This window comes from Lepeophtheirus salmonis, chromosome 6 (genome assembly GCF_016086655.4).
Source record: "Lepeophtheirus salmonis chromosome 6, UVic_Lsal_1.4, whole genome shotgun sequence".
NCBI classification, from domain to species: domain Eukaryota; kingdom Metazoa; phylum Arthropoda; class Copepoda; order Siphonostomatoida; family Caligidae; genus Lepeophtheirus; species Lepeophtheirus salmonis.
This window is the reverse complement of record NC_052136.2, coordinates 26,688,058-26,708,856: the sequence shown is the minus strand read 5'-3', so window position 1 is coordinate 26,708,856 and position 20,799 is coordinate 26,688,058. Positions and strand designations below refer to the sequence as shown.

Here is a 20,799-nt window from a genome sequence, read left to right as displayed (position 1 = left end):
ATATTATAGTATAGGGAGGTTGGGGGTGTTAAAATCAAATTCAATTTTAGCCCGATTTTTCGGAGGGAAAATTATTTTTTAAGCACTCTAGAAAAAAAAAAAAAATCCCGGCAAATTTCCCAACCCCTCTACACCCAAAATTACTTTTTCACCCATGAATGCATATTTTTATATCTATTGTCAAAGTAATAAGAAGAAATTCGCCAATGTTATCATCATTAAAGCCTTTTTATGCCTAAAACAATAAACATATAACATTTTATGTTTATGAAGTACATTTTTAAGGTCATATAAAAGGTCAAAGGTCACAAAAAAGGTCAACTTCTTCAAAAAAATTGGGTTTTTTAATCAAAAATCCTAAAATTAAATTTCAAATATTAAACCGATTAATTTTTTTTTGCCAAAAATTTAATACTTGAAATTTATTTCGGGGGAATTAAATTTTCTGTGAATAGCTGTGGATTTATGAATTAATTTTCAAAAATTTTATATTTGAAATTGCATACATGAAGTTTTTTTGAATGAATTTAACTTATTGAATTTTTTTTATAGCAATTAATTTTTGAAAAGAAATTCCAAAAAATAAATTTTTTGTAAATAGCTAATGATTTTTGGAATTTTTTGTTATCAAACGTGGATTTTTGAGATTTAAAAAAAAAATATTTTTTTTGGTATAGTAAAAGATTTTTTGAGTATTTTCCCAAAAACTCCAAAAACCAAGCCCCCCACCCCGCGGCTCTATTGCCTAGTTATGACAATAGTTTCATCATTCCTCAACGATCAGATTGATAAATAAATTTTATAAATCTAGCCATTTGTAAGGGTTTTCAGTACATAAATCTTGAATTTATCACTGTGTATCATTCTTATCAAGTGGTTTTGATTAAGTTATTAAGTCAATTTTTATTAATAATCTAAAAATGTTACAAAAATATTTAAATTCTATTTATTCCTAAAAGGAATAAATAGAATTTAAATTTTTAAAACATGTTTTATTTTATAGATAATGTTAAAAAAGACATTTTTGATAGAAAAATCATGTTTGTAGCTTAAATATTAAGGAAGCTATGAGCAATTTATCATCGAAAATATGTATCTTTTTTTCGTGGTGTTTATGTTAAAACTTACATCAAAATCTGTGATCTAATAAAATATGATATTTTAATAAAATAACATAATTTTTTTAAACATCAAAAGAATTGAATGAAATTTTCATGAATTACTGAATACAATATTGTGCAAAAGATGATAGTTTTAAATCCCTGCAATTTGAATTGTATAATATGAAATTCGAGTATATAAATATCTTCAATTAATATAGTTATTGAAAAAAAAGTAGAGGTTAAAAACTAAAAGTAAGTACTTTCATATTACGTAGTAATAAAGATTGAAGGTACTAGTGTCGGGATAAAATTGATGTACGTCGCATAAACATATATTTTTTTAAACTATACATGATACTAGATAAATAAATGTTTTAAAGTTCATTATAACTTTTATTTGATATATTACACCCTATCCGTGGGTTTGAATGCTATCTTGAGATGACTTATTTTCCAGTGAATGGTGCAATTAAACAAAGCAACAGATTGAAAAAAAAAAAAAAAAAAAAAAAACTTGGTGAAGGATTAAGAATTTTTCTACACTAAATATAAATGATGTCAAATGGATTTCCATAATTTAAGTAATAAACATCCAGTATTTATACGGGGATCCCTAAAACACTTCTAAAATTCTGTGCACGCCTCCTGCAAGATTTTCCATCTCCGTAAATCGGCATTTTGTAACACACCTAAATAATGCCATTTGATGATGTTCAATAAATATTCTTTGGAAATGTGCCCATTTTATAAGTAAAAATATCAACTATGAACCCCCAAGTCGTATTCAGTTATGATCCAATTTATGACGTCACGTTCTATAGTACTATTTTAAATGTTCTCTATACCCTGGTATACCGAACCACAGTAGCTTATATATTTGCATGATGAATTTATAACCATATATTGTAAAAAATAAACACGATGAATGCTCAACACAAATACGCAGTGCGCAAAAATAAAAAGCACGACTGACGTATTAAAGGACTTAATACAACACATTCATAGGTTTCTCCTCTTTCTTCACAACTAATGTATAATTATGTTTTTTACCCCTGTTTTGGGTAATAAGTCGATTGAGTTTTAATGAGTACAAATGTAAAGGGCCTTTAATTAAGGACACTTTATTTTATTTTTATTATTTTTTTTTGTTAGGGAAAAAACGAATCCCTATTACTTTTCTTCCTTTGACATTTAGACACTTCATTAGTATACATTTCATCATGGAGGGATATACACTTGATGAGCAATTGTAAATTATCCAAACTTTATAACTGCAATAAAAAATAATTGATCTTCATCGCAAATTCATCTTGATTGATTAAGCTCATTTTTTCCTCAATGGCTTTGTTCATAAGCAAAATATGCGTTGTTGGTAAAGCAGAAATCTACAAGTGATTCACAAGAGATCATTGCATTCCGAAAAAAAATTACTGTTTGGTAGGGACTTCATGCTGGAGGAATCATTAGACTATATTTTTTCGTTGATGATGATAATTGCTACGTTACTGTAAATGGAAATCACTGTTGCACCATGATATGATATTATTTTTGGCACTAATTGCAAGGTATGGGCTTGGCAAACATGTAGGTTGCCAAGATGATGCCACTTGTAACACAACAAACATTCCAATCGATTCATTACAAAGCAAATTTAGTAAGTGTGTTATTTATAAAAATTAGATGCTAGATTCCTAGATGCTGAAGTTAAGGTGGCGAGGATTATCGACATTGTAAAGTGCTCCAGGAGCCTGGTTTTCAAGATGGGTAATATGAAGAATGATGGAGAAGACTTCCAAAGTAATTCAGGAATTAGAGGGGTAATTAAAAGAGGGATCCGTCTTCCCGTCCAGCTAGCAGAAGATAATCAAGGAGGATCCCACCAAATCGAGGAATTACCTCGCCCAAGACTTCTTCGTGGCTACAAGACCATCATCAGGAGGGATGCAATGACTTGGAACTTGTTTGTTATTTTTGAAATTAAATATATATTAAAGTTTTTCTAAAGCAGCCTTTCGAGTCCACGCTATGCTACCCAACCATGCACAATGGTCATATGAAAAGTCCGTGCAAAGTCCAAGAGATGACATTACTGCCGCGTATCAAGATTATGTTTAGTTAGTAGCATCTCTTGGAAGAACACAAACCCACCTTCAGCAAGATCGGTCCATTTATTTCTGTTCGGCATTTGTTTGAATCGAGGAAGCTAACTTCAAAAAATGGACGTATAATCATTTCTGGAGTTGATTAAACATTACTTTATGATAGGCAAAAAGCCTCCAGAGACTGAAAAGAAGCTTGATTAACGTTATGGGGACTCTGCAACTTCGATTAAAATAGTTTCTTATTTATTTCAAAATTTTCAGAGTGGCCATATGGGCACAAGTGACGCTGAAAGTTCGGGGTTTGTACTCGATAAATCTTTGGTAAGCCCCATGATATGATGATGGATGACAAAAGAGTGAAGATGCGTACGATTGATAGAGAGTGCTGTATACATTTAGAGTTGGAACCCTATATCCATTAATTTTGCGACCACAACTGCTGAAGTGTGAGCTGGTACATTGTCCTGATGAAAATGATTTTTTGTAGGGCAATCGTTGGCATTTTTCTTGCAACTCGGTTTTCAAACGGTCCAATAACGAGGAACAATATGCACCTGTAATGGTTTTACCCTTTTCCAGATAGTCGATGAGGATGACAGTCTCCATAATCTTTCCGACCAATTCCTCGATTCAAAGAAATAGACAGATCTGGCTGAAAGTTGGTGTGTGTTCATCCAAGAGATGCTACTAAGTAACTTTAACCTCAATACACGCCAGTAGTGCCATCTCTTGGACTTTGCACGGACCTTTCAAACGACCCTCCTCGTAGTATGTACCTCAGAATTAAATATATTTTCTGCTAAGGCAGAAAAATGTATTCAAATAAAATAAAAATACTAAGTTATCAGTGATATATAGAAATATATATATGTATAAACATATCTTTTTAGTATTCCTTAGATAAAATCACCTTCTTCAATGCCTAACAAATAATATATATATAGATGAGAGGCATTTTTATAAGAACGTGATCATTATATACTTAAATATATATAATATAAGCTTTGATTTTTCCTTCAAGTTTTCTCCCCACCTTCTTCTTCTCACAGAAATATATAAATATACATATTAGAGTGGTCCCTAATGTGTAAATTAAAAAAAAAATTATTTGCCTTTTTTCACAACCTTGCAATTGGTTCTAATAGTGAAAATATATTATTATTCATTTGCCAAAAATTGAACCATTTAAGTGACATTCAGAGGTCGTTGTGGTCCTTGGCTCTAGAACTTGGGGTATTTCTCAATATTTGCAAGTGCTATACTTTTACAACACAAATGAAACGTAGAATAAATTAAAATTCTACGACGTCCAAGAAGAATATACCAAATAATTGTTCTTTTTTTGTAGATAAACCATTTGATATTATAATCAATGTAAAACCCTTAGCGGATTTGAGACGAGATATGTAGTTTTTAATTTGTACTGTTTTTTTGCGGCAGTCTTAAAAGGAATTTTTTTGAAAAGTTTCCCACCTAACAAAGACACCCCCCCACCTTTTTCCACAATTTTTGTTTTTCTACATAGTCTCTTTGTAGCTCTACACACTTCTCTTAGCGATGCTCCCATTTTTGTAACCCCTCAAAATAGTACTTGGCTTTTTTCTTTGCAAAATAATTGTTTACGAGATATTTTTTGTTTAGAGTCAATTACTCCAAGTTGGATGGATTAATATGAGTCAAACTTTACCACAACAAGCCTTTATATGTATGCTCAATTTTGTCCATTTTCACAAAAACATTTCCATCAACTCACTCAAACAATACAGTACAATTGCTTCATAGATGTACATAAAATGTCTGAATCCCATACCAATGTTTTGAATGTCACCAACTCCAACTCTAACAAACAATTTTACAATAATACATTTTATAGTTTATATAAGTAATATTGAGTCATTTCCGTGTAGAAACTATAAATATTGATTTAATTTATAGCTGTAGGTAGTTATTAGTTTGCTATACTAAATAATTGTGCCAGGTTTTGAAAAAATATTTGGAATATAATAAGAGGAACATCAAATGAAATGCAAGAAAAGCTATCTATTGATAAATAAATTCTGAAGTTTTTGAGTATAATGTATGCACTCGTAACCAAAAAACGACCATTCATACAACCTCTCGGAGCAAAGTTACACTTGTCACTAATGCCATTGACTATTCACAGGGCTAAGAAGTAATGAACTAGCATGGATAGTGGCTACGCTATACGTAACATAATAATATAAACTTTAAGGGATGTTGGGGAATTGGGATAATGTAATGCTTAGATTATAAATTAGTTTTATTTACATAAGTTATAATAACTTTCGTAGCCAAAGTTGATACAATTTTCCCGACTTCTAACGCGGACTTCATAGCCCCAGTATTATCTCCGTAGCGTATTGCTGGAGGGATCAATAAGGCCATATTTTTTTCGTTGATGATGATAATCGCCACGTTACTGTAAATGGAAATCTCTATCGCACCATGATAACATGATAATTTTTTTAACCCCAATTGCAAGGTAGGAACTTGGCAAGCATGTAGTTTCAACATGACGGTGCCACTTGTCACACAGTAAGCGTTACAATCGATATATTTCAAAGCAAACTTGGTGAGTGTGTTATTTAGAGAAATGGACCAGTTGATTGGCCGCCTTGATCGTCCAATTTAACGCCTTTAGATTATTTTCTTTGGGGGCGTATGATGTCAATGGTATACTACACCAATAACCTCAGAAAGCTCAGAAAAATATCAAGTTCATAATTTCTGTAATATCAGTGAATTTATTGAATAGATTATTGCAAGCTTGGGTTCAGCAATTGGCCTTCTATAAACGTGCTCGTGGTGGTCACGCTTGAGAATTCGATTTTCATACATAAATGTTAATAATTTGTACTGAAAAAATAAATTTGGCAAAACCTTTAACTGTTTGTGTTTTATTTATTAAAAAACAAAAAACTTGAAGCGCTCTTATTGAAAAACCTTTGTCAGAGAGGTGTTATTTCAGCTTCAGGGTTTCTTTGAGCAAATGAATCCATGATCATGATGAATTCGATGGGAATTAATGGAAGGTATTCATTGATTGTGTTAAATATGTAGCCTTCGCAGAGGATCGATCCATTTAGTGATTCAAGATCTATGGATCTTCGAATTCACAATGGATCTTCTCTCGTAGAAGATTGATGACTCGCTCTCTTGTAAAATTCAAATATCAAAGGTTGATATACTATCTCTCAGGAATCACGGCAACCATATTTATTATATATTACCAATTATAAGGATGGTTATTTTACAAAAAATAAATGTGATTTCTTAGAGTTTGTTTCCCTACGAAATTGACTTATATTTGAAAAATTGATCAATCCGTTAAGGAATTAAATTAGATCATTGATGATCAAAGGGATTTAATATTGACAATAAAAAAAGATCTAGACCTGTAAAGGTAATTAAATATATTTATGCTTAGAGATAAAGTCGGTATTATAACTTAATGTTAATAGAAAAAAATTTATTAAATAGCTAATTTTTCAATAATTATGGAGTTCATTTCCAAAAAAGTTATTTTCAAATTTACAATTCTCCGCTTTTTTACAAACTGTTATACCGGACAAACTATTATTATTTACTCAACTTCATTATGGAAATTTCGAGAATTTAAGAGTAATTGTTTACAATTTTCCTATAAGTATTCTTATAGAACACATAATAAGCTGTCAATTGCTAAGAAAAAACATTGTTCTAGTCACCGCCATGGCAGAACTTTGGTGTCTCGAAATTCGATGTACTCATCAGCCTTCAGTCTGTATCCTAAATAGAATAAAGGTTTCAAGGCCTTCCCGTTGGATACAAAAATCCTAACATTATCACGGAAGTAGGGTGTTTAGTGGTGGAGATATATCAGTGCTCCTTTGCCATATTCTGCCTGTTGAAGATAGGGTCAACAGTAAAAGTAATCTCATCAAAAAATACTTTTCTTTGCTGTTCTGTCAACAGAGGGCGCGTAAAACGTCGCAGATACTTTCTTTCTGCCTTTTTTAGAGCCCTGAAGACCGCTGATGGGAACTTGTTCTTCTTTCTGGCCATGTCGGCAATAGAAGAATTCGGTTTTTTCTTGAAGGCCGACTTCATGCGGTTGATAGACACGGAGGGATTCCTGACTTTTCCTAGAGTTTCTCAGGTCCTTCACGACTTTCAACTGCATGTAGACAATGTAAATCGTCTTCTTCGAGTTCGCAGTCTACTCCCAGCTTGCCATCAAAGACAATCTTGCATGGAGGAGCGCTGTGATTTCAACCCTCATATTGTACTGAGTGTTCATTGTAACGACTAAGACAGTGGTTTTCTTAGCAATCAAAAAATAATTCTTAATATCTCAAAATTTGCACAATAGAGATGTGTAAATATTAACAGTTGGCCCTGTATACGAGTAATATGCGCATCAAATTAATGATTGATTCCAAACTCAGTTTCGAAGTACAACAAAGTTTAGCCCTTTTTTTCTTCTTTTTTTTAAAGATCCTCGATTTCAATGCATTATGAATAAGTTATAAGGGTCTAAAGAAGATTGTCCTTTTTCATCATTTTCAGCCCAAAAATAGAAATATATTGGGTTCAAGACAAGATACAAAACCAATAAAAACACTTTTACAAAAGTTTTATGAATCCTACTTTTAATTTGAGGAGTGTTTTAAAGGCCTAAATGACTCTGAATGATAACAGTCCGGAATTACTAAGATATTTCAGAATTCAGATGACTGTGAGAAGAACTAAGATTCGATTATTGTTTTCAATTCATTCGTACTAAATCCCCCCCAATTGTTCCTTTGTGTAATAGTTAGTTTCTTATTTTTCTTGTAGAGACAAAATTGAAGGGGCAGACAAGTCAAACTAAAAAATTGATTTTTAAGAGCCCCCTAATATTGATATGTTTAAAAGGCCTTTAAAAATAAATATTCTTAAAGATAGATTATGTATGTAAAAAAAAGGGGGGATCTGTTTATATGATATTTCTCTCTCTCTCGTCTGTGATGATGCCACACATTTTTAAATTATATATATCTTTATATGTATATAAATTTGATGTTGATTTCTTTCTGACATAATTTTGAAATATATATATATTTATAGTATAATATTTACTTATTACTATAAGGACTCAACCAATATGGACTTTTGAGGGTTTGATCTTGATTTTTTGATGTGAAAAAAACTCGATAAACGAAATATTATAGTTTTTCCTTTATCCTTTAAAGTTCCATATTAATAACCACAAGAGATATTAAAAAAGAGCTCTTCCCGGCGAGAGTGGATCTCTTTAAAATTGCGTTAGTTATCAAGCTGTATTATTAGTATATTTATATATATGGAGTGGAAGAATTACGTATTTGATCCCTTGCGTGGAGTTTGTAAGTTTGCCCACTGACAATAAAAATAACTGTCTATAATTTTAATCGAAAGTTTATTTGATATGTGAGATACATTGTTTGGATGAAGAAAATTTTTGAGTAATACGAAGTCTCGACAGTCGTTAAAATATAACAGTAGCCAAGAGAGCTAGTAAAAGCAATAACAAATTTAAAAAAACATATACACGGGTGAATCATTTTTAGACTACAACAGGAATAGGTACTTTTATTTTAAACTAAGGTTAGTTTTTGGAGTAAAGTAAGAATACTTTACTTTTATAATTCAAACATAGTATTTGTTTTCATTGTTTCTTCGACGTATGATGATGAGACGTTAACACAAGGTAATACTCATAATTTAAACCCAAATTTTTTTGTGTATATGCAGTACCTAAGGTAGGGTATTAGGTAGCTATACAGGCAAGATACAGAACACTGTGCTAGCACGACTGGTTATTACTAGCAAGGGGGTAGCGTGATTGTCAATTCCTGATTATAACTGAAGGGCACTGAAAATGTATAGTGTAATGAGTATTCCAGCACAACAACGAAACCAAAAATACGGACAAAGCAACAAAGGAGTGGCTCAAGAAGAAACACACACAAGGAGCGTCCCCAGGATGATATCTTGGGAGGGGATTGGTTTTTTGAATGTTTTTTGAACATCCATAGCTAATCACAAAAAATTAAATTTTTTGGAAAAAAAAAATTTTAATAATAAAATTGTTGAAACTTTTTTTTCCAAAATGCATAGCTATTTACATAATGTCCAATTTTTTTGAAAAAAATTTCAAATATTTAATTCTTTAGAAAAAAAAATTCAAAAATCCTAGGTATTCATAGAAAATTAATTTTTTTGGAAAATAATTTCAAATATTAAATATTTTGAGAATAACACAAATATTACATTTTTCGAAAAAAATTTTAAAAATTCACAACCATTCACAAAAAAAAATTTCTTGGGGAAAAAATATGAATATTCAATTTTTTGCTATCCTGCATAGTTTGCCGATTTTTTTCTTTTTTTTGAAGGGGGTTACAATCCCTCCAGCCCAAACCCTGCTGACGACTCTGCAAACCCCATCCCGCATATAGCAATGATTATAGAATGATTCCCATGTCCAACTCATACACTTCAATCCACAGCTAATATTCAGAATTACTCTTCGTCTTTACAGCCCTAGTTATCATTTATTCTTATAGTTCTCCCTCGAATACAAAAAAGAATAATGAAGAAAGCTTTGATAAATAAAGGATTCTTTTCAGATGGCCATAACAAAAAGAGCATAAAATAATGATGAATGTAGTAGTGTGTATAATGGGTCTGTAACAAAAAATCAACAGAAAATCAACATGGTAACTCTGAAAGTTTGAAGAATGTTTTAGAGGAGAGTAGCTTAGCTCTCAAAACATTTCATTAGAACAGCTACAATCAACAATAGCACATGGGCAAGAATTACCCCGATGCCAGTCCTCATATAGGACTCTTCAGTTTCGGTTCGGTTCAGTTCAGTCCTACATATTCATCCTAAAACTTATAAAGTTGGGTCTTTGATGACATCACTCAACTATTTTTAATCAGTTCTAGTCAAGACCGACATTCCTTAAGCACCGATCCCAAGGAGTGCTTGGATTAGTTTTAGGATTAGATTGGACCAAATAAGTAAGAATTGACACAACATTATTTACAATTGTAACTCCATAACAAATCCTACAGATTACTCTCCGTCTTTTCTGAGTATATACGAATGGCCAATCAGGTTTTGAATGTATTTGAATCTATTTACGAAAGGAAGTTTATTACTCAGGAATAAAATAATAATGACAACTGCTAAGGAAAAGAAAATGCATTCTTCAGATTACCAATTTCAAAATAACGAGCCAGCTAAAAAATATAGACATTTTATTTCACTAGTTATGCATATTCCCAACTCACATTTATTTTAAAAACATATAGGGGCATAACAATGAAGTTGTTTTTTATCAAAAGGCATTTTACCCTTTTTTAAGGACTTTAATTCGTAGCGCCCCACGTATAAACAGGAGTATCTGCACAATTATATTTGGGGGGAGTTTTAGGATTTTTTTAAAATAATTATAGAAATTAATTTTTTTGTAAGATAATTTCAAAAATTCATAGCTGTTCACAATAAAATTCAAAAATTCACAGTTTTTTTTACAAAAAAATTATATATTTTTGTAAAAAATTTTCAAATATTAAAGTTCAAAAGTTTACAAAGATTCAATTTTTAAGATAAAAAGAAAAAATCTTTTCCTTTTTTTTGGGGGGCGAGGGACTTAAGCCCCTGCGAACGCCTACCCATAAAAGATTACACATGACTGGTCGGTCTCTACTTTATAAATAAACTATACATTTAATGAAATATATATATTACCTTATACTCCTCAGGATTTCTCCAGTATGAAGAATACGAAGAAACTGATTCTCAGTTGTGGCTTTATGGAAATATGCGGTTTTTTCATTCACGAAAAATGTATCTGGCACCCATATGAGTCGTATGTACTCCGCTCCTACAACAAGTTTTTCAAGTCCAGGCCGACCAGTAAAGGATAGACGAGGATCTTGCCAAAATTGACGAAAGTACATATCCAGGGTAAAGTCCTTGGTGTTTCCATTAAAAAGTGTGCGTTGGCGGGGAGTTGGGAAGGAGAGAGTAGTGTTGTTGGTAGGGGAGAGAAGGCGAGATACAGAGAGTAGGGTAGAGAGGGGAAGAGAAAGGTGAGAAAGAAAAAGAAAGGAGAATGAGTTAAATTCAAAAAAACTATAAGAGAAAGTATTTTATATTTAATGAAAGTATGTAGTAGTTCAAAATGATTACATTCAAGTAAAAAAACGTCTCTATTACATACAAACTATAGATACAATTGAGTTAAAACAAAATAAAAACACTGTACAGGCACAGAGAAAGATAAATAAATAGATGGATCAAGGAAACCTTTATACATGGAACCTGGACTATTTGTCCCCTTCCTTCCTTTTTCAACCCACTTGAGACCGTTTTTCTTATTGTATACAAACTTGAAGCCATTTTTCCATTGCGACTAAAAGAGAACATTCTGTTATTGACCAACTTAAGGCTCTATTTTTCTATTAGTAGAATCGTTATGCAGCTTAAAAGATAAAATTCATTTTTTTCTTTTTTGGAGCCACTTAAAGTTATTTTTCTCTATGAGTAGAATCAATTTCAAAAAGAGTTTTGAATATAAACAATTTTTCATAGCTAACTCTTTTCGAAAAAACTACTCAGTTTTAAATAACACCAAACAAATTAGATTCAAAAGTTGGTCGTATTTGTATAATAACTCCCCCAAAAAAATTATGTGGTAAATACTAACGGAATATATGTTTTTGTTATTATTGAACAATTAAATCTGTTCTAACTGCAACCTGTTCTAAGAAACACAAAACATATGACTACCATAACAAAGGTGTGACTTTAGAAGAAACACATCAAGGCCTTAGCGAGTCTCCAGACTCCATTCCAGTGAAGATAAAAAAAAATTGGGAAGGTATCAAATTCTTATCATAGAGATAATTCCGGAACAATGGTGGTTTTACTTTAATACTATAGTACGATTTTTAAAAGAATAGCCCAATGTAAGTCCAAAAAGAAAAAAGGAAGAGATCAAAAGAGTGGTGGCTTCATATATAGAGAGGTTTCCTTGTATAGATAAGTGAGAGAGAGAGAGACAAACACACACACACAAATAAACAGAAAATAAACTAAAAAATAAAACATAACAAAATGTTAACAATATATTTTTTATGTAGTGGTTTATTAGTAGTAATAGCAATACTTAAAGCAGCAGGCAAAATTTACATATTTATTTAAGAAGACGAAGGAGGGAAGGGGGAGAGATGGAGAGAGAAAGAGGAAGAGGAAGAGGAAAAGACCTGGTCATTTTTTGAGAGAAACTGACGAGGCATTTTCTTTTGTGTGTCAAATACATAAAAAAAGAATATAATTTTTTCTCTTGCTATTTTCAGAAAAAAAAAAAGAAAAGAAGGAAATTCCACATTCAGAGATGGGTATTATTGGGAAGTTTAGTATTACACTTTATTGTATGTAAAAAGAATAAGAAAAAACCGATTATGTTAATCTAAGATATGAAAATAGTCCAGTTCCCGGTAAGCGTACAAAAAACCTGTGAAAATGTAATTTTAAAAAAAATATATATGGTAACTTACTAAGATATATGTCTAAACGTTGATTGGTTGAATTATGACTAGCTATGAACAATTCTCACCAATTATAGAGTAATACATCCATAATTGGCAATCATTGTCCAACTACCTACTGATTTTATGCCTGCTATTTCTTTTTGAATGAGAGGTTGCATAAGACAATAGTCGTAACAACATTATCTTTTCTGAAAAATATGACAATAAGGCAGTGGTTTTCAAAGAGTCAAACACGAACTCTCTTCAGTGGTACGTGGAGGCAAGACTGTTATATATACATTATAACACATCGTGTAAATACGGCAAGGCAACGTCATATATGGGTTTTCAGAAGTGACATCTTGTGGGGGGAAGATGAGGAAAAGTGCTCAAGCTACACCATTCGCTTTTTGGGAGTAACAAAAATACAATTTCCAGCTGTTTTTTTCGTTCGTTGACTCTATGTAATATGTATGTATTAAAAAAAAAAAAAGTTTAAATATGTACATCTTTGCTTGCCGGAAGATATTATAGCATGGCAAAAATTCCCATAGCTTCAATTTGGCATCTCTTTTTTTTTTTTTTAGAAATTCCATGTTTCGATTGAATAAAAAATATCATCATCGTGAGAACAAGCGTTTCATCACTTTGCTTTATACCTTTGAATTAATGAAAGTACTAATATTTGAATTGCAGGTTACCAACAAATATATATATTTATATTTAAATTACGCTCGCCGGGATTCAAACCCTTTTCACATCCTCCTAACATTAGAATTCGTGCATCATGCTTTGTTTATTAAATAGAAAGTATTATGTATGGTATTTTACAACAACAATATGAAATGGGTTTTTCAAAATGTACCTATAAATATTTTATGTAACGTATATAGGTATAGCAAGCTATATGTTTTTGCTATTGTTTACCCCCTGTGCTACCTCACCTATGATGCTTAGTAAGTAGAGCCCTACCTATTACACAAAAATCATCACCATGCAATTTAATATATATTTAATAATAGGAAATGGATGAAAGCAATGTTTGCTATAATTATACACAGAAGTTAAAAAAACGAATTAAACTTTTGGAAGAAGTCTGTTGAAGATTGTAGAAGAAATCAAATTACCAATTTATGTATGTAACACATGGCCTGAAAAGTCCCGAGCTTCACACATAGATGGCACTATTTTTTTTAAATCAACTCATTTTCAGTTAGTACCAACCTTCAAAAGACAGCTGTCAAAATTTCATGACAATCTGTTCTTTAGTTTGTGTTATTGTGCAAAGTGATACGCATCTTTTGTTATTTCCATAACAATGGATTAAAATTTATGTTTTAATTTATCAGTACTTTTTGATTGGAAAAAACACTGTTCCAACTAAGACATGGCATGAAAAGTCTTATGGGGACTCCATTCCATAAAACGAATAAATAGATAATAAATAATAATATTAAAAAAAAACAATTTTGAAAGAAAAAAACCCTGTTTAAACTTAAAAAAAGAAGACATCTGTAAAAGATTGTAGAAGAAATCCCATTACCCATCTTTGTAGATAAGTAGTAATGTAAATCGTGTGTATTTTATAGTAGGCCCGCCCACCTTCTTGAAATTGGTTATCTAAAGAATAAATTTTATTTTCCTCAACTACTGTAATTATTAGTATACTCCTGAGTAGGGAACTTATTGTCCTACTACATTTAATTTTATTCCATACCTAATTGCACATTCGTGTGTGCTCATAAAAGACTAAGTAACCTTGAGGATTTGTTACAAAGTAATAATTTTAAGCAGTATTATGCCAGTCCAGTCCATTCTTAGGATTACTCCTATCAGTCTTTGAGACCGGTCCTTAGGACTGTCAGTACTAGAATTGATTTAAAAAGAAGAAGAAATAAAGTTTAGCGACGTATTCAAGGACTCAACTTTACAAGTTCTATGACTGAAATGGACGGTCCTTGTTGGACTCAGAACAGAATTAACGACTGACATTGGAGTGATTCTTGCCAAAACCATTGATTATTGGTTTCTCCCCCCTCATCCCTCATGGCTGCAGATTCAAGCTCATCTAAGAAACGTCATCACACCTTAGTTTCTCTCCTCCAAACTTTTTTCAAATTGTTAGGATTAACTTGTTGATTATTTTTTTTAAGCATGCCCAAAATACACACGATTATGATAAATATATATGATGGAGTATCATTGAAAATAAATTTTGGGAAACCACTGACATCTAAAAGAAATTAAAACTAGATTATTCTGAAGATCTAAATTTGGTATTTGTGAACAAAACTAGTATTGTAACATAATAAAATAAAAAATAGCTTCATACAGAAGGATATTACATTTTTTTTTTTTTAGATATTTATTTTTCGAAAAAGCCACTTTCAAAAATACCTTGACCCCTGATTTCTTAAAATTTTTTGTTCATGATACCCCATAATAAAGATCAGTGGTTCTTAATCCAATTTCATAAGCCCAGTAGCTTATACCCTCACAGATATTGTACACAGAAAATTGAGGACCTTTTATAAAAATAAAAATGATTTTTTTATTTTCATTTAAATGAACCATTTAATGTGAGTTCTGACCCCGTAGCACAAATAGAAAGTTTGCAATGAACAAAATTTTTACTTCAATCCATTAAAAGTCCTCGTGCAATCTCATGCAGGTTCTTGCCGTGGACGTAAAATCGGTAAAGGAACGTTTAATGTAGGCCACCAGGGTTGTTTCCATTCCAATCTCCTGCAACCAGTGGCAAATGTATTGATAAGGATACCATCAGAGCGTCTACAGGATATATTTTATTAGGGACAGTGTTGTTACTAAGATTTTTCTCAGAAGGGGGCTTTTTGAAGAACTTTGGCATAATTGTCAAATTTTTGGGACAGACCGAATTTGAAACGAATGATCTTTTTTCGAAAATTATAACATATTTTTAAATATATATATAATGTTCCTTTAATTGGTTTGGTTAGATGGAGTAGCACTGATTAAGTATAAGTAAACATTATAGTATTACATTTAGTCCATCTAACATAGGAATCTTCTTTGAAGTCCATATGCATGAAGTATATTTGCTTATTTAGGAATGACCGAGCAATATAGATAAGTCTCTTAAATGAAATAAAGGTTCTAAACTATAGGTTCAAATTTTGGCATCTATATGTGGTGGCCATGTGATTTCAATTATTTATTATTATTTAAAGAAATTCTTATTATTAATAAAAATTAATTCTGAGAATAATAATTTTGTTTACCAAAAATTTTAATATTTGATTTTTTTTTTTCAAAAAATTCAAAGTAGAAATTTAATTTTTGAAATTTTTTTTAACAAAATTTATTATTTTGAAAAGAGCTGAGGATTTCTTCGATTTTTTTGCAAACTTTTTTTATTAGTAAACAACAGTGGATTTATGAAAAAAATTTAATTATACAGAAGAACTTGTAAATTTTCAAAAAAAAATGAAATATTAAATGGTATATTTGATTTTTTAGTTTTTGAAATTTTTTTCCAAACAATTTAATTTTTTGAACTTTTGCCCAAAATAAAAAAGAATTTTTGAATATTTTTTTTTTATTATGATTACTTAAGACTGTTTTTAGGTAAACGCACCACATATAGACATTGATGTGGGTTTTTTATAGAAAATAGTATAGTTTGACCCTTTTTTCATAAATGGCATAATATACAAAATAAAAGGGTAATTTCTCCACCCCGGATAAGAACCACTGATGTAAAACATTATATTCAAGTAGCTATCATATTTAGAATTAAATTATATACATTGGTAATTTATTTTGAACCTAGATTTATATTGTATATAAATATTCAGATTTGTGGAGTGCGAATATATTATTATTCTCATTCGATCAAAAACAAAAAATAAACTTTTTTATTTAATATATTTTTGATTCCCTTTTTCATGTATGATTAATATGATATTATGTATATAAGAAAAGTTTTTCATGCTTACATACATATATACATCACTTTTAATAATTTTTAACTTTTTTTTGAAAATAAAAATCATAATAACATACATATTATAAATGTTCACTATTCATGGAGTGATTCAGCAAAATTGATTTTCAGCGAGTGTCATTTTAGTGAGGATTTATTTGGGCGACCTACTTTTCAGCAATGTAAATTTCGAACAACATTTTCATATTGTTAAAGATGGGATCTGTGTAAAGAAAAACCTAAGTTAGCGACTAAACTTTTGGAAAAAAATTCAAATTCCAATATTAAATTGTTCTAAAAAAAAATACAAACATTCAATTTTTGTTAAAAAAAAAATTCAAAAAAAAATTATTACTTTCAAAAAAATCATTTTTTTGTAAAATATTTTCAAATATTACATTTTTTTGGGGGAAAAAATGCCTAAATCTATAGCAGTTGACAAAAAATTTGAAAAATTTAATATTTAAAATTTTGGAAAAAATATTCAAGAAGTTAATTTTTTCCAAAAAAAATCAATATTAAAATTTGAGAAAAAACCCAAAATCCAAAGTTGCTTACAAATAATTCATTTTTTTCAAAAAAAATCAAATATTAAGTTTGGTGGAAAGAATTTTCAAAAATTTACAACTGTTGACGAAAAATTTAATTTTTAGGTGGAAAAGAAGAAGAAAGGAAGGTGATTTATTTTATTCACTGTAATTCTTAGAAATTTATAACAGGATGATATTTTTCAGCTATTATTTAAAATATTAAAGAATTGTCATCGGGATTTTTCAAAAAATATTATATTGAAATATAATTTATATTTACAAAAAATTATTCACAAAAATTTATATTTTTGTGAAAAGCTGTGGATTTTTTGTAATTTTTTTCAAACCTTTTTTTTTATTTTATAAAATTTCAAATACCAAGCCCCCCCATTTGCCACCCAAATATAATCCTGTAGACACCCATTCGATATAGATTGTTGGTACTTTTAAATAACTCTTGTGAATCGTAGATTAAAAATGACTCATAGCAGATGAAAAAACCTTCATAAATTGCATGCACCTGAATTTTTTTAAACAAGGGTTCACTCCGATTGGGAGATATTGATGTATACATACGTGGCACATCAACACTTCAGCAATCTTGAATTATTTTTCTCAATATTGAGTCTGATTTACATTTGTGATTTTTGTATTATATATTACAAAAGCTCTAATAAAGTCTTATTAATCGGATGATTGTTTTAAACTATAGTAAAAAGTAGGGCGGCTTATTTTTCTACTTTTTTCTAATCTCAATTACGGTTAGTTTGGAAATGTTTTCATGCAGTAAGGACTAATCAAAATTTAATTTTTTTACGAGGTCATCATTAGGTAGCACATTAGTTAAAAGATTGAAAGGAGACAAAAGTTCTCTATTTACTCAATGAAGATACAGCATTAATAATTAATTTTCATTTATTAATTTTGATGGATAAATGATTTTAACCTATGACAAATATTAATCATTTTTTTTGTTACAAAAATGTCAGAGTACATTGTATAAGTTTGCCCGCATGTCATACTTTCTTGTTCTGTCTCGAAATCGGAGACAATGAGAGTGGATAGTTGAAAGTTTACTTTTATGATCCCCCAAAGTGCCAATTACCCGAATATCTCGAAAAAAGTAGAGATTTCTCTTCCTGTTATCAAATAATATATTATTTCCTTTGGAAAGTTATTTCCTTATTTTTAAAAGGTTTCAATATTTGAATTTCAACCATCCGCCTGTCACTGTCTCCAATTTTGAGAATGAAAAAGAAAGCATGACGTGTGGGCAAAATTATACATTGTACCCAAATGTCTAGCAAATTATTCAATCCAAATACATAGAAATATCTTCTAAGTATCTACATTTACTAAGTAAAGAGTTTTTGCCTTTTTTCCTAATGTGACCGAGATGTGCAACCTAAAAATGACCTTATAAAAAAAACGAAATTTAGCATAAATAATTTGCATACCCCATGACAACTTTTCCACACTAGCCATAATCGAAATTTCAAAGGAAATAAAGCGGCTCGAGTAATCAGTCTTGGGTTTAAATTTGATATTTTTAATTATTTTTGGATATTTTCAAGATTGTCTTGGTGCTGATTTATCACATACATAATACGTACATTTTTGACCAAATACTGACATGGGGAAAAAGCAAATAAATAAATATAACATTTAATAAATTATATAATATACATCATTCCAGTGATTGAAGTAAGTTAATGAATCATCAAATGGAATTAAAATGTGTGCTGAATAATCTCAGGCAGAACAAACAGACTTATATTTAAATAAAAAAGTCATGCCTATTTTATTAAGCATAAGAAGGAACGCGCATCTCTCTAAAAAATTAAAAACTTCCATTTCTAATTAGTTCTTGATACAGAGTGTTCTCATTGATGAACAGATCAATGTTTGTTTCTCAAAAATGTGTTGTGAAGATGCGAGAAAGAGAGAAATTTACTTGTGTACATTCACTAATAAAATAAGTACATGACTTAATAACAAGGTTCGGTTTTAGCGTGAGCATGGAATATTAAACACATAGTCTATGGTTTGCTACGTAATAACGTAATCCTTCTTCATGGGCATCTACAAGGGGTGAACTAAAGAGGGAGTAGTTCCCCCAAATTAAGGAATTTTTGCTTTTTTCTAGAAAATTTAATTTTTCAAAAAATTTAAACATTGATTTATTTTTTTCAAAAAATGTAATATTTAAAATTTAATTAAAATTTTCGAATTAAGAATAAAATTTAATTAAAATAATCAAATTTTAAATAATATTGGATTAAAATTTTCCAATTTTTTCCAAAAACAATAAAATTTCTATGAATGTCTATGGATTTTTGAAATTTTTCTAAAAGATTATAATATTTGAACTTTTTTTCAAAATATTTTGGCTGTGGATTTTTGAAATTTTTATCCAAAAAATTTAATATTTGGAATTTGTTACAAAAATTTTATTTTTTGTAGACAGCTATGTATTTTTACATTATAAAAATATGTATTAAAAGAAATCAATTTTTTTTATTTTTCTTGAAGAAATTAAATATTTGAAATTTTGGTTTTTAAAAAAAATTTCAGAAATAAAAACATTTTTAATTTTTTTCTAAGAAATTATTGTGTTTGGAAAAATTTCTAATACAGAGTAACTTCCTTTCCTTAGAATATGTAGCAATCAGGCTGTAAAAGTGGTAAAAGAAGTTTTCTTGAAATTAAAGTCATGGGTTGGAGGAATAGTAGTTTTGCCTTCGAAAGTATATATCCCCAAAAAATAAAAAATGATTCTTCATAATATAACTAATTAAAATGTAGCTCCAGAGTTTTTATTGATGCAATTTAAGAAAATCAGTTAATTGCTTCAATTCATAATAAAGAAAAAACGATTTTTTAATATCATTTTCATAATTTGAAATAAGCAAAATTCTTTCAACGCGAATAACTCCACAGATAATGTTGCTAGAGAGTTAAAATTAATACTATAACCTAACTAAGAGGATTTTAAAGCTGTGGAAACAAAATTTTAAATGCGTATTATCATAAAACTTTTTTTGATTTGTTTTGTTTGACTTGTTTTTTGTTTTTTTTTATTTTGGAGAAAAGGAAGGTATTTTTTCCGCACCCTGTATATACTTTGTGATTTTTAGTGTACCGCACTAAGCGGATCATTTAAATAAGTTCGGTCTTTCCCACTCTCAATGAAAATTTCCGTCTGGATTGGTTACATTCAAAATTCGGTCTAGACCGATTATACAGACGAAATGTTGATGAATGATGACGTCATGTCTGTTTCAAATTTGGTACATGGGTTAACAATGTTACCAAATGTGTTGCATAAATAATATATGTACAACTCATAAATAGAGAAAGCAAAAAGATTGGTTGATACATATATACAATTTGAAAGCGATTTAATTTCAATCTACGATCCGAAATATGGATCCAAATTGGTTAAAAAAATTATTTAAGGCCAAACCATTCATGAACCGAGTCTCAACACTAATTATAATGTACTTATTTATTCAGACAATGTACACAGT

General features: G+C 29.9%; 1 protein-coding gene across 40 annotated transcripts in view; it reads right to left on the bottom strand.

Moving 5' to 3' along the window:
* The window catches only part of Rdl (Resistant to dieldrin), a 67,376-nt gene that overhangs the window by 24,312 nt on the left and 22,265 nt on the right, over window positions 1-20,799 (bottom strand). For all 40 annotated transcript variants that reach the window (XM_071889305.1, XM_071889304.1, XM_071889312.1 and 37 more), the window contains one exon: window positions 10,989-11,215. In XM_071889305.1, the coding sequence (XP_071745406.1) occupies window positions 10,989-11,215 (227 nt within the window). The remainder of the gene's footprint in view (window positions 1-10,988; window positions 11,216-20,799) is intronic.